We start from the raw sequence: 23938 nt of genomic DNA on the forward strand, positions 1-23938 counted from the left end.
GCAAAAGCAGAGTCAGGAGATCTGGATACTTTTCCTGGCTTTGCTTTAGATTTGTGACTGACCTTGACAAGGTAGATATAGACAAATCCCACTCCCTGCTGTGTGCAAGGGGTCCTGCCTGCTTCCCAGGGACAGTGGCTCTGCTATGAGTATGTATTGTCTGAGCAAAGACACATGTGGATGTGCTTGTACACACAGAAATGCAAACATTTGCACAAGGGGTGACTCCTGAAATCCAAAATTCCCGTCACTGACACAGAGCAAGACATCAGCTTAATGAGAGGTCGGAAGGAAAATCTGCAAGTCAGATGTTGTGGAGCATTTTGTAGTCCTGATGATTAAGTAACAGACATACAACATTATTGGGTGGCCATCTTTCCTTGTTCATGTCTCTAAAAGCAAGGGAAATATCACCTATATTGTAGGAAGGATTTCAGGGCTGAGCTGGCAAATATTTATGAGAGCCATAAAGTTTAGAAGCCTAGTTTAGTCTTTCCACTTTAAAAAGACAAAATGTTACTGCTAGGCTGCCAGATCCACAGATATGCCAAGTTTCTACAAATCCCACCAGACCCAACTTTTTTTCTTTTCGACAGAGGTTCATATTTTTTCTGTTAAAAAAAACCCCAAAAAACAAAAAAAAAAAAAAAAAAAAAAAAAAAAAAAAAAAAAAAACCCAAACCCCCAGAAGTAGGTTTGGTTTTAAACCACCTACATGCTGAATATACAGAAGTTATTTCTCTTCCTTGTTTTTCATTCATAATTAGATCTACTCATGACTATACCAAGATCTTCTTCATAGACTCAAAAAGGACTATGCAGAGTAACTACTGGATACACAAAGAATGTTTTGATAGCTCAGGCTTCCACCCTCCTTCAACAAATGAACCAAGCATCAGGCTGGTATGAAAATGCAGTGCTGTAACACTGTATGGGTGTCTGATGGCACCAGGTGAGATCTGCCAACAGCAGCCTCAGACCCCCGCCAGGTGTGAGCTCCCTTCTGTAACACACACCATCCTCCGGGCTGGGAAAGCCTAAGAAAAGGAAGGACGTGCTTTGGCAGATGGCCCAAGGACAGAACCCTGAACATAGATGACCATTCCTGGACTAAGCCTGCCTGCGTCCCTTTCCCTGGCTGTGAGTGGGCAGTGGGGTCTATCCCCTTCCCTAGCCAAGGGCTGGCTCTGTAGGAGATCTGCCATTTCTCCAGACACTCTGTACACCATCCCCTCTGCCCCACAGTGCTCCCCAAAATCTGAGCTCCCCACATCTCCTCCCACACTGGGGCAGGCACATCTCCCTGAGAGCCTCTTTACAGAATCAGAATCAGAGACTTTAAGGCGTTGGAAGAGCCCAGTGCCAACCCCCTGCCATAGGCAGGGACATCTCCCACTAGACCAGGTTGCTCAAAGCCCTATCCAGGCTGGGCTCCAACACTAGCAGGGATGGGGCATCCACAGTTTCACTGAGTAACCCGATCTGGTGCCTCAGCACCCTCACGGTAAAAAACTTCTTGGTAATATCTAATCTAATTTCCCCCTCTTTCAATCTGTACCCATTACTGCTTGTTCTATCACTACAGCTCCTCATGGAGTGTCCCTCTCTAGTTTCTCTGCAGACCCTCTCAGACACTGGAAGGTTGCTGAGGTGCCCACACCACCTTCTCTTCTACAGGCTGAACAGCCCCAACTTTCTCCATCTTTGTAGGGGAAATGCTCCAGTCCTCTTAACAACTTCAAGGTCCCCTCTAGACGTGCTCTAACAGTTCCACGTCCTCCTTGTCTTGGGGACGCCAGAACTGTACGCAGTGCTCCAGGTGGGGTCTCACAAAAGCGAACCCCGCCCCAAGCCGTGCAGCCCCAGGGCTGCTCCGATCCCCGGAGGACAGCGGGACCAGCACGGAGGGCAGGGCCGGTCCCCCGAGGACTGTGGGGCCGGCACGGAGGCCAGGGTCGGTCCCCGGAGGGCAGGGGCCGATACCCGGAGGACACCGGGGCCGGCACGGAGGGCAGGGCCGGTCCCGGCCCCGAGGCCCCCGCACACGCCGGGCGAGGGGCGGGACCTTCCGGTTCATGTCGGCGCTGGGCTGGCGCGGAGGAGCAGCGCGGCCATCTTGCCTCGTCCGGGAGCGGCGGCGGCGGCGGGGCGGGCGGGGGGCAGGCAGAGAGGGAGGGAGCGGCGGGCGGGTACCCACCGAACGTCCGCAGCCCGCCGGGCGCCGGCCTTCTCGGAGCCTGGGGCGGGCCGCGATGCGAGCGGCGGCGCGGTGAAGCGGGGCCGCGGCGGGGGAAGGAGAGGGCAGCCCCCCGGGCGGCGGGCCTGCGCTAGCCGTGCCCCGGCGGTGGAGAGAAGCCGGGCTGCGCGGCGTCCTCCTGCCGCCTCCTCCCGCCCGCCCTGCGCTCACCCCCTCCCCCCTGGAGCCGCTCCCTCGCCGCCTCCCTTTCCCCGGCTCCATCCCTTCCCTCGGCTCCATCCCCTCCCCGCTGGATGAGGCGGCCCCCTGCCCGCTGCTGACCCCTGCGGACCCCGGCTGTAGGATGAGCCCGAAGGACTCGGAGGGGGCGAGGCCGCTCCGCTCCCCGAGGAGGATCTAGTGGGGGGGCACCGACGCGACGCCGCCCCCCGCCAGGCACCTCGTCCTTCATGGTGGCTCCCTGCGACCACCATCTCGGAGCAGACGCGCAGCTCGGGCCCCGTGTGTGTGTCTGTGCGCGCCGCCGCCGCGGCCGCCCGAGTGAGGGAAAATGTCCACTCGGACTCCATTGCCCACGGTGAACGAGCGCGACACCGAGAATGTGAGTACCGCGGCCGCGGGGGACCCGCCGCGCCGCGCCGCGCCCGGCCCCGCCGCGCGGGCATCGCCCCGCGGGGCGCTGTCAGCAGCCGCCCGCCGCCTGTACGCTGCACAAATTGCCGATTTATTCTGAATTGATTGTTTTTTTAACCCCTCCACAGCACGGTTCGCCGGCTCCCTGGCGTTTGCGGGCATCCCTCCCCCTCCCAAACCCGGCGTCCCCTCTTTAATTCCCCCGGTATTATTTGAGTGTCGCAGGGTGGCGAGGATCGGGTTGGTTATGTCGGTAACGGGGATCCGCGGTGGGGAGGGGAGCGCTGGGGGGCTGCTGCCTTCTCCTGATATGCAAACTTACTGCCAAAGCACCCGAATAAACCTCTGGTAAACAGATGGGAATAATTCAGCTTGCCTAGGGGTGGGCTAGGTGACCTAGATAATAGGCCTCTTCCCTGCTTAATTTGCAGGGTTCTCGATGGTAATGACGCTGTTAGGCTAGTCACCTGTTCAGATGACATTAAAAGGGTTTCTTTATTGGAATTACCCTTTGCGCAAGGGAGCCTGTTCCCTTCACACCGAATACCCCCTCTTTTTTTTTTTTTTTTTTTTTTTTTACCTTGACAAAGCCAAGGTCTCGGAATTGACACTTTATTTACAATATTAAGTCAGTCACAAAGGTCGTATGCTAAAGGAAGAAAGAACAAAAAAACAAGCTAGTCCTACCACATGAGCATATAGCAACAAACGAAGCTCGGTAGGAGACTCCCTTTCTGCAGATAGAAACTGTGTTTCTCCTAAGTTAAAACTTCCTTGATCCTGGTGTGTCCTGTCTAACCATTTTTCTGCATAGGCTCTGACATGTCCCCGAATGATAAACAGAAGGGAGTTGTCACTCACTGTAGTCTAAAATGAGTTGATAGGTGAACTTTGTATTCAGGTTTTTGTGAAGGCTATCTGATATTCTTTACAAGATAGCAAGATCAATGCTAAGCTTGACGGAGGAGGCTTTTTTTTTTTTTTTTTTTTTTTTTTTGCGCGAGGGCTTCTTATGTTTTGGACTGGCATAAAAGGTGGAAACTTTGGTTAAAGATCAGGAAAAACTGTTGGATTGTTCCAGACCATAAATAGTCTGAGAAAAGTGATGGTAGCCCCATTGTTTAAAACAAGACCAGACAAAGCGTTAGAAAACATGCTGCATGGAACAATTACTGCATTACTAGGGATTTAGATTTTATTGACATAATAGGCACTTCTGACTTCTGTGATCTTTATTTGCTTTAGCACTACATGCAACCTGCAGGCTAAGGGCTGTATTGAGCAAAAAGCCAACTAAGCATATTTGGTTGTAAAATCTCAATGAGCTTCCTGTCTTGTGGAAGAAAATAATTAAAATATTATGCAGCCCTTCCTATGCCATGGGGAGCGTTGAAGTTGAAACATACTCTACAAAATACTGTGCAGAGTTTATTTGGATGATTTTGGTCTATACTAAACCTGATTGGACTTTTCAAGCGCCATGTGAATGTTTGGAGGCCTCATAGTAAATTATTTTAGAAAATTTTCAGATCAGATTCCCCAATTAATTCAAACTCTGCTGTGGATAACTTAACAGTGGAAAGACTTAATGTGTGCTTGAGGAAACATAATTATTCACAAGCTGTGTGTTCTAGCACTTGAAGTTAGGTTTTTACATGTCTTCCACTTAAGGCACCTTGTTCTCACTTCAAAATATTGGTTTAACACTTCTGTTTAGTTATCTTCATAATTTGATATACATGGATTGTCTTGCTTGCAGATAAATTGCCTTAGGTTTAGAATAAGGCATATTTTTAAACTGCTGTATTCTGTGCCAGTGTCCACAGAAATACCTGTAGTTAGTGATATTGACAGGGAATGATTAATCCAAGTACTCGCCAGATCCAGTCAGCCAAGCCCTCCCCAGTACAATACCATATTCCTCAGGAAGCTCTCTGATATTTTGGCCATCAGCTATTTAGAAATTTACCAAACTCTATTTTGTTATGCTTTGCTTAAAAACTACATTTAAATCTGACATTTAGTCTGAATTACCCCTACAGCTGTGAATGCCAGGTCTGTTTTTTAATACCAAATGCAATAATTTTGATACTTCAGCTAACTGTTCTTTACCCCAAATCTGGGTGTGTTATGTTGGCAGGTAAATTGAGCCTTGGTTCATTCTCTTTCACATAAGAGAATTCTAATAATTAATATTCAGAGGGCTCTTTGAAGAGGCTTAGGAGGTGCCAAGGTATTCAGCTAGCCTTTGGGCCATGGTTGTGGACCCCATTAATGCCTTCTCTCTGCTTGGAAGGTTACTATTGCTGACAAAGGCTTGGCTGCTGTTGAATCTGGTTGAAGTGTGCTGATCATAGCTTATCCATGCCTATACTTGCAGTTCTGAAAATGAAGTTAGCCTCCAGAATGACAGTGAGTGTAAATTATCATTGTCTGTGCTTGCAGTTAACCACATTTAGTGGTTGGCAGGTCCTGTTGAATAAAAAAGTGTAATTGCCAGTACTTGATTTTTATTTTTTTTTCCTAAGGCTTCTTATCAAGACATGCTGAAGTGGAAATACTGTCACAGTGACTTTCCCCAAAAGCTACTCAGAGCTACCAAGCCTTTAGTGCCTTTGAGATTAAAGAATTTGGCTGCGAGTCACCTGGTTTTGAGAGGAAAGGCATCCCAGATGATCTGTGATCATAGGAACTTCACACTTGGACAGTTGGAGCTGGCTGGTGGCCTGCGATGAGCTGGCTCCTCACCGCAGAGACACAGCAGCTCCTCTCTGGCCATGTCTTGTGCAGCAGTGGCTGCCAGCTGCTTAGGGGACAGAAGTGCAGGACAGGATCAGATCTTCTCTGTCTTTTTCAAAAATATGTCCTGCATGTGAGAAAGAAAGCAACAGAGACAGCAGAGACCTCCTTCATGCAAATCTGGGAGACAGGATAGACAGAGAAGAAGGACTTTAGATGACAGAAGAATAAGTAAACCTGTTTTACTAGTGATGAGAAGGAAGGGAGAGAAGATGGAGGAGAATAGAGTGTGGAAACACAGTGGAAAAGGAAGATAGAAGGTGGAAAACAAAAGATGAGAGGAGTCACAGAGGAATGTGCATATGGCAGGATGGAGGACAGCCAGTGACAAAGAAATAGGAGCAGAAGGAACAAGATTGTGAGGAGTAGGACAACTATTCATTAAAAAAAATATTCGAAGAGTGGGAAGATGATAGCAAACTATAGATAGAAACAAGGAAATACAGGTGGTATGGAGGTTGGAAAACTACTTTTTTTAACAGCATGAAATAGAAAAGAAAAATCTTGGATTAAAGAGTTTAATTAAAACCGCCGTGTTCGTTGCACAGCTGTGGTTTTTTTGGGGGAAAAAAAGGTTAAGTCTTTTGAATGTGTTGGTTCTGCAGACCAATCTGAATTAAATATTTAAATAATTACAGGAAAAGCAAGACAAAAATATACTCTTATCTCCATGACTGTGCCTAATGTGAAAAATTTGCTATTGAAAAATGCCAGCATGATGGCAACTGTGCTTGCACAAAAGGATTCTGTGCAGCAGAAGTACCACCCCTTTTTGTTGTTGGTTTTTGTTTTTTTTTTTTAATTTAAAAAGATTTAGTAAAGGCAGAGTTAGGTACAAAAATGTATTTTAAGATACTGGGAAAGTTAGTGCAGTGTGTCTTGGTTTATTTCCAATTAACTATGAAATGCATTAGAGCATTTGCAGACAATATGCAAGCTTGCATTGTTCTATATATTATTTATCAGTCTTCTCCTATTACAGATAGATCTGTAATTTGAATGCTTTCTTCCGTAGCATGAAATCCTGTGGGTTTTTCTAAAGAAGGGACTGAGGAGGGAAGCGTTCCTGTGGCCAAGACTTCTGACAGATTTTCTTCTACAGGACCATCTCACTATTCCATATTTTTCACCAGTTTTAATAAATGTTATGGTTTGAATTAAATTGGGCAAAGATGGCAAAATAACTAGAAATGAAAAATATTTTAGGAATTCACCTGGCATTTATTTTTTAGTGCCAAAATTCTCCAGAGCAGAAAAAAATGCTGATGCCCTATAGGCCGGGTACTGTGTCCTCAGAAAATACCTGGTGAGGCTGCATGACATTGCGAGTCTTCAGCTGCTAGTATTTTCACATTTTTGCAGTGAGACATTTAATTCTCAGCTGTGCTGAGCAGCCTGTGCTGTGGTGTTTAATCACTTGGTTTCAGTCAGCTCGCACTGATGGGATGCTGCTGGGGGCATCAGCCTCGGGTGCCCCTTCCCACCCGCGGTTTGTGCCAGCACTGATTATCACGGGGCTCTGAGATGAGTCTGGTCAGCTCTGATCCGACTGGTAAAATCTCTTAAGAAAAGTGGAGCTATCCCCATTCTGTGGCTGTAAACAGAATGTCCAGTGCAGGTGGGGAAGGTTAGAAATGCTTCCTAGTGGTTTTGTTTTGGTTTGAATTAAGCCAGTCATAGCACCCTAGGGCTAGGGTAACTTGAGTTGTGCCTCAACTACAAACAGATACATATTTACAACAGTGTAATTTGGGATGTTTTGTTCCTGGAAATAATCTTTTTTTCCCCCTTTCTTACATTCTTTCAGTAACTCAGAAAAAACAGGTTGTGGGACCTTACTCCAGAAAATGTTACATAGACTTAAATCATTAGCACCACCAAAAGTGGCTTATATTGTGGGCTTAGAAGTAGCAGTCTGAAAAGCAGATCACAGCTCCATGAATTGCTGAAAGAAAATAAATGAGAGTAAATACAGTATTTAGTACACTGAACTTCACAGTCTTCTTCCTGGCTTTTGTTACCCACTCACCTGGTATCCTTACCTGCTTGGTTCTCCATTTTAGTTCTAGCCAAAAGATGTATTCATGTTGATGTAAGCGGACAGTTCCTGTTGACAACATGTCTCAGGTGACTCAAGTCAAAGGAATTCAAAGAGTGGAGGCATTTGTCTCTCCCAATCTCCATTTCATATGATATATAAGTAGCATGTGTCTGCAACTTCCTCTTCTCAGTCAAGTAATGCTGCCTCATGGGTGTCAGCCAGATCAAAAATGGAGGTCACTTTTTTTTTAGGCTCATGGCATATCAAGGTTGGCTCTGCTTAGCGTGGAGATCATCTGCCACTAAAATTCTTGAGAACATGTGATAAATAGGTGCATACTGCTCTTAAAACAAACCTGAAAGATACTGAGTACACCTGTGATGAGGAAGAAACCCTTGGGTTAGGAGGAATTCTTGCCCTATAAAGCAGCAAGTTGCTGAGCTCAATATGTGTATATATACATATAAACAGAAATTGACTTTCAAATAAAATTTGTTCCTGCAGGGTTAAAGCCTAAGCAAAGCTTTCTATCTGCAAGCTCAATGTGGTTTTTGAAAACCAACTGTGAAGTGGTTGGTTTTTTTTCTTTTTTGTTTAGCATGTAATTACTGACAGTGATGATTCTGGAAACAACTTAGTTGGCAGTATTGTTGATGAAGAATAGAATATGGTTGGCTCTTTAGCTATTATTCCCCAGGCTGATGTCAATAAATATCCATTTTAATCAGCAGTAAAGGAACTTTGGCTGGAAAGATATGATGAATGTCAGATCTTGATAATGTGAAGCAACAAAAGAGCTTTTAAAGAGCTTTTCTAACCGGCACCAGACTTATCTTTTTGATTATATAAGCAGGATTTCTTCACTGTTGTGTTGTTCAGTGCTAATCATGGAATTACAGATTCACTCTCTTTCATATGCTGTATAGAGCATGAACCAAATACTGTCAAACACATCTCAGAGGCTGTAGTGCTTTTGCATGGGAGGACTCTTGAGCCAGACCCTATATGTCTGTGGGGGGAGCATCCTGCCTTTGCCGGGGACTGTTGGTGCTTGGCTGTCAGCACTTCCCCACTCTGGTCTTCAGGGCACTGCTGCACTTGTCACTAGCAATTCCCACTGCAATTCCCACTGCTGGTCAGTAGCCAGAATTTGGGGTGTGCTAGTGTTGCTTTGGGTAGCAGTGTGTCCTTTGCCAGGTGAAAGTGTCCTGTGTCCCTACTGTCCCCCTCCATCAGGCTGCCCAGTGTAGGCTGTCCCATTGCTGTGCTCACTTTGAGCTGGAGCTGCTGTGTCCTGAGCATTACTCCTGTTTTTTTTCTTTTATTTTGCCTTCCCCATTGAGGTGTGGAGGAATTAGGAATGTGTGTCAGAGGTATAGCTTCCGTGTGCTAAAGGCTGTTTACTCTCCAGGTTCCCCCTTTAATCCGGTGATTTGACAGATCTGACCTAATTAAAAGAGCCACTCGTTTTCATGAATGTCATACCAATTACATGAATGAACACTGTGACAGGCTGAGAACTGCACAGTGAAATCTTCCCCTTTTGACAATGGAAGCCTCCCCATTAGTGTTTTCTCTCCCTTAACATCTATATTATATTTCTAGAAGGTCTGCTTGTCTCCCTTGATGAATTCTGACCCTTTCAGTTGTTCCACTCGATCACAACATCCATTGGTTGGGCTGTAGCCTGCATCAGTGAATGAATCTGCCCTCATGGGTTGGTAACTTTAGTGCCATTTTAGGTGAATAGCATGTTTCTTCTCAGGAGACCCTTTAAAATTTTGTGAGATGGAAGCCATGACTGTTTACCCTTAAGACTGATTATGGAGTAAGCTAGTCTAAAAACTGCCTTTTAATTATATATGTTGGAACCAAATAATTGGTTATGTAAACATCAACATATGCATACTGGGTCTGACACAGCCCACCTCACTCCATATCCTGATTTGTGCCTTGGTCAGTGGTAGAAGGGAAGTAAAATCAGGACAAGTACAGGACATCTTCACCTGATGCATTCCTGTCTTATAACCTAGGAAAGTACTATCTTATAATACATGATGATTTAGGGAATCCCAGAGCAGTAACTGGTATATAAACAATTGTGGATGAGTGTTTGCTGTGACACCCTTTGGTGGCTGCCAGAAACGTAAGTCTGTGTTTTGACTTTCCAGCAGAATTCCTTCGTCAGCAGTTGCAGGATGCCCTGCTGTGCTGTTTCAGGGATATCTGGCTCAGTAAGATGCTACCTCTGTGCATATCCTTAGGCTGCCTTTTTGCTCTTACACTGGGTAGTACTCAGCAGTCTGTTCTTAAAGATACTAATGAGAATGGGAAATAAAATACAGCACATTGTTGGGAAGGGCTGCAGTGAAATTTTGTATTTGCGTGTTTGATTTAAAATATTTTTGAGTTTTTAAAAAAATCAAACTATGGTATGTTTCATGTTAAGTTTTTCTGTAAATGACAGTGCTAGTGGGAAGTGTGTAGACATAAATTACCATTTTTTTATATCTTGTGTGCCCAGGTTAAGGTAATGAAGCAATTTAGTGTCTCAAATGTTCATGTCCTGGAATGCTTACATTATTATCATTATAAGGTAGAGGCTTTAAGTACAGTTTTTTCTTATTACAGTTAAAAAAGCTGAATCAAACAAGGCTGTCATGATTGTTACTGATCTGACAGCTTTCCAAGAAATTCTATAATATCACTTTGTTGTATTTCATACAGAGGTTAGGTAACAGCTAAGGTAATAAACATTTCTAGAGACTTCAGTAAGATTAAATTTTATTAGTTCATTTTTGCTGATGATAAGCTAGTTCTCACTATTTAATTAAATAAATACTTTTACAAAGTTGATACCATTTGTCCCCTACATTTCAGAAAGAGTTTCCTATTTACTGTAATTAAACATGGATTTTTGCAGGTCTTGGACATTCTGATTTCTTACTGTTTTTCAGCTTTTTGAATGGATATCAGATTCTGTTTCTTTCAGGTTTTTTCCTCAACTTTTGGCACCTTCTTAAGCAGTTCAAGAACTTTGGTACTAGTCATCCCCTGCCCTGTGTGTTTCTAATTCTCTGAATGTTAATATCTGAAACCATACAGATGCTGGATAAAAAACTAACATCTACCAAAAAGATTTCAGTTGTTGACACCCTCATACTTCATTTGCTTTTTACTTTTTTTCCTTTTCTTTTTTCTTTCTCTTCATGCTAATCATTATCTGGCTATGAAAGGATGTCGGCTCATCATTGGGGGAAGGCTTTTGCGAAAAGGTGGGTTTGTGTTGTGTTCCAAATGTAGTTGGTCTTGGGTTCAGTCCCTCCCTTGCAGTAAGGTCTCTCACAAATGGAGATGTTTTACTTCATTTTCTTTTGGGTTGAGTAATAATAGGGTGGGGTGGAGGGGAGGAGGAGAATGTTTTGTTTGGGTTTTTTTTTTTTTTTTCTAAATGACAAAGGTTGTCCTGTTAGCTTGAAAATGGATGGTGCAAAAAAGAACAAACATTTAAAGTGTTTAAAAGATTTTTAAATGCAACCTGATGCATGCCAAGAAATGAAGAAAAGTGCTTTATTGTCATGAGTAGATTTCAGGAAATTTTTCTTTTAAAAGAGGTGGTGACTGGCAAACCTGAAGTTGCACAAAGTACCCCATCTCCTTGCCTCAGTTTTCCTCTACAGTGTAATGGTCTTGCTTTACATGAAGACAGATTTTTTGGGAATCTCTTAGCCACGGTGAGTTCATTAGCAAGTGTAATTCTTACACAGAAAGCACCTCCAGGGAAATACAACTCACCTACCACAATGTATGGAAACTTATTACAAATGAACACATGCTGATTTTAAATTTTATGTTTTTAAGACAAAGCCCATATCTTCTTGAAACCATATAAATATGGACCTGAAAAAGAAGCCTGAAATTGAACAGAGTTTTGGAGGGTCACTATAGCGAGGAAGGCAAAATCTGGAGATTTGAGGGAAAAGACAAATGACATTCATCGCAATTTGGAGAGCAGAGGATGATGCTATTGAAATTTCTCTGGGCTGAGATTGGCACTGTTGATGTGTTTGCTGAGGAAACTGCCCTGGGAAGTACTTGAGCAAAGCCAGATGCTGTACAAGCCAATGCATGATTTGAACTTTCGTTAGACCACCTATATTTTGCTTTTTGCTTACCCCATTTAGCTTTCCATCTGCCTATCACGGCTTCTTGAAAACAACTAGGCTGGGAGGAACACTTCCGCTCAGTTTTGAGTTTATGCTCTTCATTTCCATATGCAAAAGAAAATCCATGTTGAAATGGACAATCTGTTTTCTGTGGTTTTTAGAAAGCTTGTTGTCTGTTCAGTATAATAATGTAACTGACAGAGGAAGGACTTGCTGATAGATTTATTTATGTGAAGTGGAATATAGTCAAATTAGATATGGTTGCAAATGGCTGGATTTCTACAGAGGAAAACATGGCTTTGAGCAAATCAGTTGGAGAGAGCTGAACTGCTTAGGAACACACAGCTTGATACTTAAAACCCACAGCTGAAAAAGGTCATATTCTTGAAAAGAAACAATCTGGGTTGGAGTGGAAATGCAAACCTCCATACAAGGAGATTGTGTTCAGTTTATCAACCCTAGTCCAAATGAGTTCACAGCTTTTCATGCCACCCTTTAAAATGCAAAGCTAGGAAGCATGAAAACATTATAGGACACAAGAAGTCATTTCTCAACAAGAGGGCAGTGAATCTCTCAAGACACAATTACTGGGTGGTTTACTATGTGGAATAGAGTTTGTTAGTATAACAGAATCTTACCTTTTCCTGATAGTGCTTATGTGAAGTAGGGTGTGAGTCAGATCAATTTTGGCTAACCTGTTCTCTGGCTTGTGACTATGTCATGCCTGATGCCCACATCTCAGCTGCTTCTTAGGCTACCTCAGGACTAACAGTGATTTTGTTCAAGCACAAGGCAGCACAACTACTGTGTTTTCAGAGTCAGCTGTGTGGTTCAAAAGCTGTTGAATTCAAGTTGTTCAATCTGTCTGCTGGAGAGCCTAAGCTAACAAGCCCTGCTGGGAGGCAGTCTGGCTCCTGCTGAAGCCAGCTTGTGCCAAGTGCCCAGGTGTGGAAGGGCTGTAGTTTAAATAGTTCTGATACGCTTCTTTTTATGAGGAAGGTTATCAACTCAGTGAAGTGCAGTGTAAGTAGTACAGTTGTATTCCTGGGATGCTGTACTTGAACTGAAATGAACTTTCCTCTAATATATCCAAGAAATATCCTTACAGCCCTGTACAGAACATCCTGGTCCCTGATCACCAGGGGCAGCAATGTAGGAGGATGTTAGCACCTAGAATCAGCAGTTGCTGCTTTTTTCTAGCTGGTCTGAATAATTTGACACTGAAAGGTATGAAAGGAGCTGACGGAGAAGTTTTCTGCATTGCACATTGCAAGGTTTGTTAGAAGTCAAAGTTTAGGGAAATACAGAGGATTGGCATTGCTGTGCCAGTGCACACAGGGGTGGCTAAGGTGGCCTGAACATTCAGCACCAGCCTGACATTAAGGACATGCAAAATACTGAAATTTTTAATATAGGATTTCACTGGCTTTAGTAGATCCTTCAGTTGTTGCTCGTCCTTCCTCTCCTTGAGAATTACTGATTGATAAACACCCATTTGTTGCAGGTCTCAAGATATTATTGAGAACACTGAATTATTATCAAGCCTTGAATTTTTACTGGATGTTGTTACAGATGTGCTTCTTGTTCTTGTGCCAGTTATTAGTGGTTTGGAAAAAACGTGTACTCTTGCTCCTGAAAACTGTGATAAAATTGCTAGACTATGAAATAGGGCAGGATGGTCCTCTTATTAGGAACACTTGATATTCTGCATGAAAAGAAACATTGCATTTCACTTCAGCCAAATGTGATCATGCACGTAAGGATCCAGGAATGAGAAGCAGTAAATCAGGGTTGGTGTTGGGTGGTCAGATACAGATGGTCCTCTGCAAAGAGGGTTAGTTCTGCCCCTGTGAAGCCAGTGGAGTGTTGAACAGAAGACGCAGCCTCTGTGTTTAGTCCTGCTGCACCTACTCTTGGTATGGTAGGTCCATGTCTACCACCAACCCCACAAAAAGGTGTTGGAAGAATAGAGGAAGGTTCTCAAAAGAAGTACAGGAAATGATTCTTTGTCTTTACTCATTCATACAGCAGCCTGTTTAGGGAGCTCAATATACATATCACTTACTGAAGTGAAAGGGTGTTGTGACCAGAGAAATGAAGTACCTCTATGGGAAGTGCAAATCTTGTGGCAATGCAGTAGCCAGGCAGTAAGGAGAAGCTAAAGCCAGATTGATACTAAAACATTGTGTGTATTTTAAAATAGTAGCTGTTGAAACAATGTTCCAGGAGTTGCCATAGACTCCTATCAGTACCATTTCTTAAATGAAAGTGTTTTTAAAAATAATTTGATCACAACTGTTGCACTTAAATTAACAAATCAAGGAACCCAAGATGTGAGAGTATATGGTCACAAGGTTACGTCAGGCAAATGAAACTTGCCAAGTGTCATGCAAGCACGGATTTGTTAATTTGTGCCTGTACCATGGTTGTTAGCTCTTGAGGTATGATCTCATCCTCACACTACAGTGATTTGCAGACTGAATGTTGCTGTATGCCATTTTATTGGTTGTCCCAAATGGGTTTCAGCCAGAGGAGGAGTAGTAGAAGAGCAAGATCTGGGGTTTCTGGGAGGACTGTGAGTTTAATGTGTCATCTTTGGTGGAGTCAGATATTTGTTCCACATTTGGTGGCCCCTAAACATTTCTAACTAATACTTTAATGAGTGTGGTTGGTGTATGGACCTCAACCATGAGTTAAAGAATGTAAGAGGGCACCTGCTCTTTCATAACAGATTATCAGGAAGTGAAAAAATACTTCAATCTTAACCATGTAATCTAATGAGTAAAGACTTATAGATAATATATAACCATTTCTTTTTGCAATCAGTAGCTGTTCAGGGAAATGAGAGTGAAAGGAACTTGAAAGATTGCAGACAGTGTCTCAGATCTCTAACTGGCTTTCAGCTTATCAATATTCAAGGTTTCAGTATATTTGGTAAGATTTCTTTCCTTGTTCTCCAGGTCATCCTGGGTGTTTGCAGTCATGTGGATCTGTAGGAACCCAAGTTTAGAACCACAGGAAAGAAAACCCTCTTTTTTTTTTTTTTGTTAAGTTGTTTAAGTTGTCCAATAAGGGTTGACAATTTGTGATCTTGGAAAATCTGTATTCGTGTTTCCTTCCCTAAGGCTTTTCTGCACTGGTTATGCACAGTAATGCAAATGGGAAATACCATTCAACGCCTCTGTATTTTGTACCTGATCTGGCAGTCCATGTAGGTTACTTAGAAATGCTCAGCTGTTACTGCAGTGCAGGTGATGTTCCACTGTCTTGACCAGGTGATGAGGTGAATACTGTGTCTTGAATTCGGCACCACTTTATTGCCCCAATCAGAACAAAGTTCAGTGTGAGTGTGAAGTTTCAGTTGGATCCTTTGAAGGTTTCTTCAAAGGCATTGCTGATGTTTTTGAATGCTGTCTGCTTCTCCTCATTGATGTGTTTTGTCTGTATTCCTCAGCCTTACTGTGTGTGTGTTTTTGTTGCAGCACATGTCCCATGGAGACGGACGGCAGGAAGTTTCCTCTCGAACTGGGCGCTCTGGAGCTCGCTGCAGGAACTCCATAGCCTCCTGTGCTGATGAGCAGCCACATATTGGAAATTACAGACTCCTTAAAACCATTGGAAAGGGGAATTTTGCAAAAGTGAAGCTGGCAAGGCACATCCTAACTGGCAGAGAGGTAAAGTGGTATGGGTGTAAACAGCAGTGAGTTGCTGTAGGTGTGAAGGTTCTCTTGGAATAGCATCATCTTAAGTTGGTGAACACAGAGCACGTTTTACTAGATACATTGCCACTGATGGAGAAAAAAGCAGAAATTGAAACCTACTTTTTTAGTAATGATTACAAAATTTCTCTTGGAAATGGTTTCTTAAACTTGTATTTTTGGTGAGTCTCTGTCCAGCTGAATTATGTTAAAATTTGCTACTAATATTCTTGGATAAATCCATTTTCAAAAACCAGATCAATATACAGCAATTAAATAAACTTGTTGGAAGGACTGCCTTTTAGTGTCTCTATACTGCAGGGATGCATTGGAGGCAAAGTTCGGCATGAGAACTAAATGTTGTCTTAATTATGTTCCAAGTAGCCCAAATGCAGTGTTTTCTGCCAGAGCCATGTATCTCCCAGGAATCCTAGGGTGGGTCATCCCCGTGTGTCTGCAGTGCTGGGTGGCTTTGGGAAGATGCTTCAGTTTGTTCAGGGATAGTCTGTGTGTCAGTGACAGTTTGTTCAATGTGTGCAGTATAGACAAGCTTTCTCTTGCATGTCTTCTTGGAGTTGAACTCGGCTCCATATTTAGTTTCTGCATGCCATTGCAATGTAATTAATCACTTGCACTTAATGGTGGTTCTGATTTGGTGACTATAGTCCTGTCTGCTTGTTACAAGAAGGTGTTTCTTGGTGCTGTTTTATTAAAAGCAACTCTGAAGTACTGAAAGAGGGAGAAGCACCTTGCTAACCTTTTCTTGCCAAACCTGTCTGATGAAGTAAATGTTTGCTGATACCAGCAAGGACTTTTGCAGAAGCTGTGTTGCTGACTGCAGTGCTTTAAGGGAATTTCTTTTCTGAGCTAATACAGGTTTCAGTAGCAGGAACAGAGGGAAGAAGAGAGGGGACATCATTTTGCAAGAGCTGTTGAGATAGATTTTCTTTTTGGCTGACAGTTCCCATTGTCTTCTTATGTTAATGTTAGTTCTCATTTGTGGAGAAAGTTTTTGATTAATTCCTTTCCACTTAAGTTCCCTCCTCTTTTTACTGATACTTAAGATGGATTTGCAAGTACTTGGTTAGTATTTCTTTGCTATTGTTACAGGTATAGAACTTGGAGATAGATATGTGCCACACTTTGCAAAAAGTGAAGTACATATTTCTTTATTTGCAGATAACTGTGTTGACCTCTGGTTCATTATTATGTCATTATTTTTGTTTGAAATTTCTACAAATAAAGGGGACAGTGTAAAATTTTTGGCTAAATTTGGAAAGATTTGAGTACTAAGTTTCTTCCACTCTCACGGATTAGATGTAGTTCTATCAGTTCAGAGCATAAATACTTTCTGGGTTGTGACCATTGGAATGAGTGTCATTCCTTAGAAGGGAACAATTAAGCTGATTGTATAGGAATATCTTCAAGATATTTAATTTTTTTTTTTAATAGGGAGAAGGGTAAAATTTCTCTTCTTGCTGGATAAACTGTACAATGTTGATAATTTTAAATGTCTGTGACCAGAATTGTTTCCAATATTCTGGATAGCAATTTCCCCAATGTCATTACTTTACCCTTGCCCTTACAGAAGTATTTATCTGATCAATCTTCAGATTGTGCTAGGCTTTCTCAGGGCTGTTAAATTGATGTGTTTTGCTTGTGATCAGCAACAGCACCAACCTTGTATGTTGATTCTCAGTTTCATTGCTAACTCATCTCCAAGGTTGTTTAAATTGGTTTTCCATTGTGTTTGATGGTGCCTCTTAATTCCTTCAACGGACTTAATCATCATGCTTTGACATCCTCTGCCAAAGCCACTGATACAGATATTAAACAAGATTGGTCCCAAAATCTTGTCCTTGAAAAACTTACTCATTTATTTCCAACTTAATATCTCCTTACCCTCTTTTTTTTTGGAAAAAAAAAACCCACAACAACTCTGTGCACTTTTCCGCTTATCTAGTTGAAAAATTTCCATGCAGCCTCTTAGATGAGGCTTTTCATTAGTCCAGGTAGTCATATCTTGTGTTTTTCCATAGGGTACAGTTAACTGTAGGAAAATATGTTGCATTTAAACCTTCTCTTTCCTTGGTTTTTCCCTGCCAGTTTCGAGTTCAGGAATTTTATGATGAATTGGGAAAAAAAAAAATTGTCTGCTCATTTCTAAACCCTTCTCTGCTGTTCTGTTCTTGGTAGATGCTAGGAACCTGTGCTTTTTTTTCTTTCTCCTTTGAAAATCTGCTTCTTGTAAGAATTCCAGGGTCATATTCTCAGCCAGATGGCACTTAGCTTTCTGAATTTGTGATTTCCTGCTTTACACTCTTTCTCCTGCAGTCTGTCCTGTCTTTGTTCCTGTTCTTTTTTCCATCTTATGTACCAAAACCTGAACTAAATGCTTAGTTTTGGGAGTTACACTGAAATGAGTTTTCATCTCTGCTGTGTTCTTGCTGTATTTGAACCCCACTTATCTTTTCCTTGTTATCTGTGTCTCTGTTCTGAATGTCATTTTAAGGGACCATGTCAGGTTCACTTTTTGGCAATTCCTTCTTTATATTTCTGTGCTGAGTAGCTTCTAAATCCTAAAGCAGATCAGCACTTTTCTGTTACTTCCTGGGAGGAGGATATGTTTGTTTAAGCATTCTTTTAGGGTAGTTGCTCATCTCCTTGCATCTGGAGTCCTTCCCTGGGAGTTTTCCTGTTGCTCGAGATGAAGATTTCATGTGTCCAACTGGAGTAAGTTCTAGGACTCTTTTCATTTCCATTTTTAGTATATCTGCAGGATGCATGATGAGTGCCCATCTTCAAATTACTGAAAGGAAGAAATGCTCAGCCCTTCAGGGGATTATCAGAACATCAGCCTCATTTGAGGGGGTCGAATTGTCTTACAAGGAGTGTGTGGCCAGAGATTAGCTTCACTGCATTAGGGCTGGTGCTTGGACACACCATCTTTCTTGGTCCTCTACCTAGGAGAGTGTTATTTGTAGGCTGTCTGCCCTTTTGAAGCCACAAGTCTTCATTGTCAATCTGCTTTTCTTTATTCTTTGACTGCAATCCATGTATTTTCTGTTGTAGTTTTATCAAAAGGTGTTTCCTCTGACAAGTTTTTTATACTTGGCAAAATGAATCTAAAAGATAAAACTACCTTCTGCTATTACTGAGGTGGCCAAAATTATTATGGACCCTTCTGTTCTTTAAAGACATGTTCAGTTAATAGCCAGGGAGCTGAAGTTTCCCAGTGAGGCTGAATTCTTTCAGAACCCAAGTCTGACTCCAAGGAATCTATTGTCATCTTCTTTCTGTTCTTGGAAAAAGTGAAATTTAAGAGGGAGAAAGCATTCTGAATAGTAGCAGTTTGGCCAATTTGCTCAGTGTCCCAACTGATTTCTTTAACTCCCTTATTCAAATCATGTAGGAGGGATGTTTTAAGTCACATTATTGTGAATGGTGAAAGCAAACTCAGTTTTAATTCTATTAACAATTTCACACAGAATATCATGGAAGTGGTGTAATAGTGTAGGTGGACTTGCATTTTTCCAGCACTGGCCCTAGCTCACAGTGCGTGAAACAATTCCAAATGCACTTTGTGTAAAGAGAGCAAAGTTTCTGCTTTAAAAGGCAATTTAATGTTTTATTAATTGGACTTTAAAAATTCTCCATTTAACTTTCTCAGGCTTGTCAGAACTAGTCTTGAGGGCAAGCTGCCTTTGCCTGTGATTTGGAGACCTTATCAAGGCACCTGAAGTTGTTCCCTGTTCTGATGATGGGTTCAAGCTCTCACAGCCCATGTTAACACATTGTACTCTCAGTGTTCATGTGGGTAGGAATTCTCTAAATTCATCCTGCCTTTAAGGCTATAATTAGTGCACTGAACAGGCCTGAGAGTCTGTCTTCTGGAAAACTGAGGTCTGTACCTTCCCTGTATCCCCAGGGCTGAATTTGTTTGACAGTGTCAGAGCTGAGGTGAGCTGGTTTTGCAGTAACATGGTACCTTAAGGCTCAGTAGGTTAAAAGAAGTTTACATCTTTTAAAGATTCACCAGAATGGTACAGCCCAGAACAAAAATGCAAACTTTTCTGAGTGGAATGTGCTTACTAAGTGAACAGCTGTGGGTAGTCTTGGGCTGCCAGGTCACTTTCAAATAACATTTTCTGCTACTGACAAGGGCAGTGCTCACTACATCCAGCATTGTAAGAGTCCAGCATCATAATCCAGAATTATAAGAGATTGCAGGAAGCAAGTAACTTTGAGCTATTGTCACAAAGTTAACAACAGGCATAAAGGTAGAGATAAAAATCTTTCTTGGTTTCGTACACAGCTGCTAATATAAAAATACCTATTGCTTAATGTCCTTCTCTCTTGTTTGTATTTTTGAAGTGATTTCTCAAGGTTTTGCAATGGAATTTTGCCTCGGGAAACAGTGATCTATAATTTCAGTAGCTTGCCTTAGAAGAAAACACTCCCCAGAGTAAAAACATTCTTAGATGGCTTCTCAGTCATGTCTCATCGTATCTTGCAGCTAGAAGAGCTCAAAATAAGTCTTGAATATCAGTTTCAGAAAACACCATATCCATTATGTAATTCTGTGATGCACCCAAGCGTTGAACACTGTTCCCCTCTTACCCTCTCCATCGTGACAATCCATCCCTGTGTTTTTGCACTTGAATGTAGGGATATAAATTGGCTTTGATGTAAGATGTTCTTTATTCCATATGTCACCAACCCCAAGTTAATGAGGTGACAAAGATAGCTCAGAGTGATGCAGGGAAATGGGAGCTGTGGCATGGGAAGGAGCAGCATCTACTATTTGAGCCAAAAATTGAAGTGGAGTTGAAAGCCTTTGCTTTGCACCAGTGAGGTATTATAATCAGCTGAGTTGCAGCATCTTGCCTCTTTGAGAGGCACCATCTCCTTCTGCAGAGTTTCTTCTGGTATGTTTAGTCTCTGATTTAGAAAGGAAAAATACCAATTGGCATGTAATTCTAGAAGATTCTCATTTCTTGTTCTACCTTGTCCAGTATCCAAACTGCATTGCACTGAAATTTCTGTTGCCTATTCATTGCTTCAAATCTTCAGGTTCTGACTAGTTAGCATGGTATGGGATTTCTCTTCTGCTTATTGGGTGAATTTTTTTATTATGTTTTTTAATATTTACTGAAAAGAGGAGAACAACGGCCAACATGTTTTTGTTGATTTCCAAGTGATACATTTTTTAATACCCATCAGGGAGCAAATTGACACAAATATTTAGTGAATTTCCAAAGATGAACTTAATTCTTGCCAAATTTGTGTAGAAATGCTTTCAATATGCTCTGAAATCTCTGCTTTTAGAAACTGCCAGTGCCCAGTCACTAGTGTGTAATCTGTTGTGTAATTATACTGTGTAAATATTATCTGTAGGCACACTGCTCTCTATCAGGGCACTGTCTGCTGTTGGAGCTTCCACTGTCATGACTGTGATGGTCTTAATGTCAAGTCAAAGACTCAGCAAGCTTCTCATCTTCATATCCTTAAAATACCAGGGTTTTTCTATTCCTGCTTCTAGTTTAAATACAAGTATATAATTTGCAGAAGGACTTAAGTGTTTTTTGTGTAATTTTCATGTTTTCCATGTCTCTTACTGGATTTGAGCATGTTGTAATAACACTGTATTGTTCCTATGGAAAATACTGATCATGAACTCTTCTTGTAGGTTGCCATAAAAATAATTGACAAAACACAGCTGAACCCAACTAGTCTACAAAAGGTATGTTTTTACATTTAATCTTTCAACTCTATTATGAGTTGTTTCTTCCCCACCTCCTTCCATTAACCCTGAATGCCTGTGCTGGAGAATCTGAAGCATTGCATACCTTTGCACACATCTGACTACTGTATTTAATAACTGGTTTTGTAACAGATATTTCTGACAGCCCTGCAGTTGTTCAAGCTGAGCTCATGTGGAGCTGTAAACTGAGAAAACAGTGGTATTTGCCACTTCCTTTGTCTCCCAAGCAGGGCTGACTCTGTAGAGAGGACCTGTGGTTTGGTGTCATGCCCCCATGTCTCCTTTGTGCCGGTTGCTTTGTTAAACTTAGAAATGCAAAACTTATGTTCTGTCCTCTTAAACTGGCCTTGGAAATACTGCCTGTGGACTGAAGCCAGACAGTATCTGTGCCTTTCATGTACCTTGCAGCAGGAGAGGTGATGCAGTTGTATGAAACAAATAGAGCCATGTCTATTCTGGTTTCTTCCCTCTAGCTCTGAATGTTTAATGTGCTGTTACAGTTGTATCACCTTATCTTTTTAGTACAGAGTGATAAACCCTGCTCTTTCATTAAGCAACCCAGTCTGTTTGGGAGTCCGTGCAGGAAGTACATTTAAATGTTACTTTTACTTGGGACTTCTCTAACTCTGTCCTTTTAAGTTCTGCAGTCAAAGGCTTTTTGTTTACTTTTGAGTACTTTGATAAAAACCCCCTTGAAATATTTCTGTTTGAACAAGAGAATATGCAGAATTTACCTGCAAACAAAATGAAAGAGAGTAACTAGAGTAACCTGGAGAATATACACATTTGTATTTTATACAAATACTAAAAAGATTACTTGAATAGACTTTTTATCAAGATTAATGGTGCAAAAGTAAATTGGAAAAACACACAAGTTCTTACATTTTATGGTTTCATTGAGAGGCAAAGAATAACCTGTAGGAGAAAGGCTCCATCATCCAAGCAGGTGGCAGCTTTGTATGACTCTGTAGACAGGGTAAAAGTAGATAATCTGGTTCCATTTTTCTCAGAATTTTTCTCAGTTTAGTCCCTGAGGTTATTGGTGGTTTCTGGGTAAGCAGGGGGAAAATAAAGTTCAAATCAGATAATATGATGGATTAGATAAAGTTGATTTCTGTGGCAGATTGCAGCTTGGAATGCCTAAATAAAAATGGTTGAATGCTTGAAGCACTTGAAAGTGAAACAAAAGCTGTGTGATAAAAATGGGGAATATCAGGGCATGGGAGGAATAGTCAGAGAGAAGTAAAGAGGCCATGTTTTCAGTTAAAAATGTAAAATCATAGTCCTTCAAATGGTGTTACTTGAGAGTGAGCTCTAATGCCAGTTTGAGCTCTTATGGGGGTACAATACAAACCTTTTACAAGTCTCAGGTGTTCATTTGGAAAAGCTACAAGCTGGAAGTGTGCATGATGGTCCTTTGATTACTGGGTTTCAGCTGGCTCAGTGTCCACTCATGGCTCCATTTCTGTTGTAATTTAATTTTTATGTGCAATTTATAAAATTAGATTATGAAGTGTGATTTGTAGTGTGATCTTGTGTACCACTGGATTTCTTAACTGGGAGTCTGGAAGAATAGTACCAAATAGCAGGGCAGATATCAGATCAAATTTATAGAGTGAAATTGCAAATGTGCTCTCCTCTCTAAGCTCATGTGTTACACGAGCACAAAAAGAATTTAGTAAGATGTATCAGTTTTCAATTCAAAAACTGAAAGCAGTTTTATTGAAATTAAATTCCTGCTTGCCATAGGAAGCAGAGTGAATGCACAACATACAATTTGCCAGCTTTGCCTGACCAAGGCTTTTTATGTTGCAAGCCTTTGCCCCCTTCCCCCAGCACTGCCGGCAGCGCCGCGGCCTCGGTGCCTTTGGAGCCAACTGCACACACGACCTGTGGATGCGGGGGAAGCTCAGATGGAAGTGCTTCTGATCTTGCACTTCTGCAGAGAGAGATAAAATATTTGAGGTATGGTGGGGAGGGAAGGGCTGTGCCCAGAAATGGGTGTGGTGTGCAGCGTCTCAGCTGCGGTGTAGCTGCATGCCCGAGTCATCCTTAGGTGGGGAAACAAATGGTGATTAAAGGCTGCCAGTTCTGATTTCTTTGTGTTCCATCTTGCACATCGATGCTTCAGCTGCCAGGAAGAAGTTAACCTTGTTAAGGGCTTGCTTTGCTTTCCGGAGCAGTAATTCTTGGTATGCCCTCGCTGCAGCCCTGACAGCTCCATACTGACACTCAGCAGCGCAGCTCTGAAGGGTCGGGTTTCTTGTCTGCTGCTGAGGAAGTTCTGTGGCAGCCACATGCAGCTACTCTTTACTGTTGTTTTAGGACCTAATTACTGCTCTGCTGCTCTTGCTTAGTGAAGAGGAAGCTGTAACTGGTACTTCCCTGCTTTGAAAGAAAAGGGAATTCTTAGAGGTTTTTTCCCATGCTGGCGGTGTTAGTCATAATCACTGTTCTCCACAAATGGACTTGTGTATGCAATTCCATGGATATTGGTCTCACTGCAAACAAGTGCTGATGCTACGGAGTTCACTTCCTCCTAGACAAAAAATAAAACACTTGGGTTTTTTTTTCCTTTGATTTACCAATGCCATTATATGCAAGGTTTTTTTTAGCAAGCTCGTGTAATAGCACTAAATC

General features: G+C 42.0%; 1 protein-coding gene across 11 annotated transcripts in view; it reads left to right on the forward strand.

Moving 5' to 3' along the window:
- The first annotated feature begins 2143 nt into the window (after positions 1-2143).
- Positions 2144-23938, forward strand: part of MARK3 (microtubule affinity regulating kinase 3) — a 60394-nt gene continuing 38599 nt past the window's right edge. For 3 of the 11 annotated variants that reach the window (XM_030240079.2, XM_030240083.2, XM_030240087.2), the window contains exons 1-4: positions 2146-2798; positions 10907-10945; positions 15319-15510; positions 21224-21277. In XM_030240079.2, the coding sequence (XP_030095939.1) occupies positions 2748-2798; positions 10907-10945; positions 15319-15510; positions 21224-21277 (336 nt within the window). In that variant the 5' untranslated portion in view covers positions 2146-2747. Of the gene's footprint in view, positions 2799-10906; positions 10946-15318; positions 15511-21223; positions 21278-23938 lie in introns of all 11 variants that reach the window. The other 8 variants (XM_030240074.2, XM_030240077.2, XM_030240078.2 and 5 more) reach the window with 7 other exon arrangements.

This window comes from Serinus canaria, chromosome 5 (assembly GCF_022539315.1).
Source record: "Serinus canaria isolate serCan28SL12 chromosome 5, serCan2020, whole genome shotgun sequence".
Lineage (NCBI taxonomy): Eukaryota > Metazoa > Chordata > Aves > Passeriformes > Fringillidae > Serinus > Serinus canaria.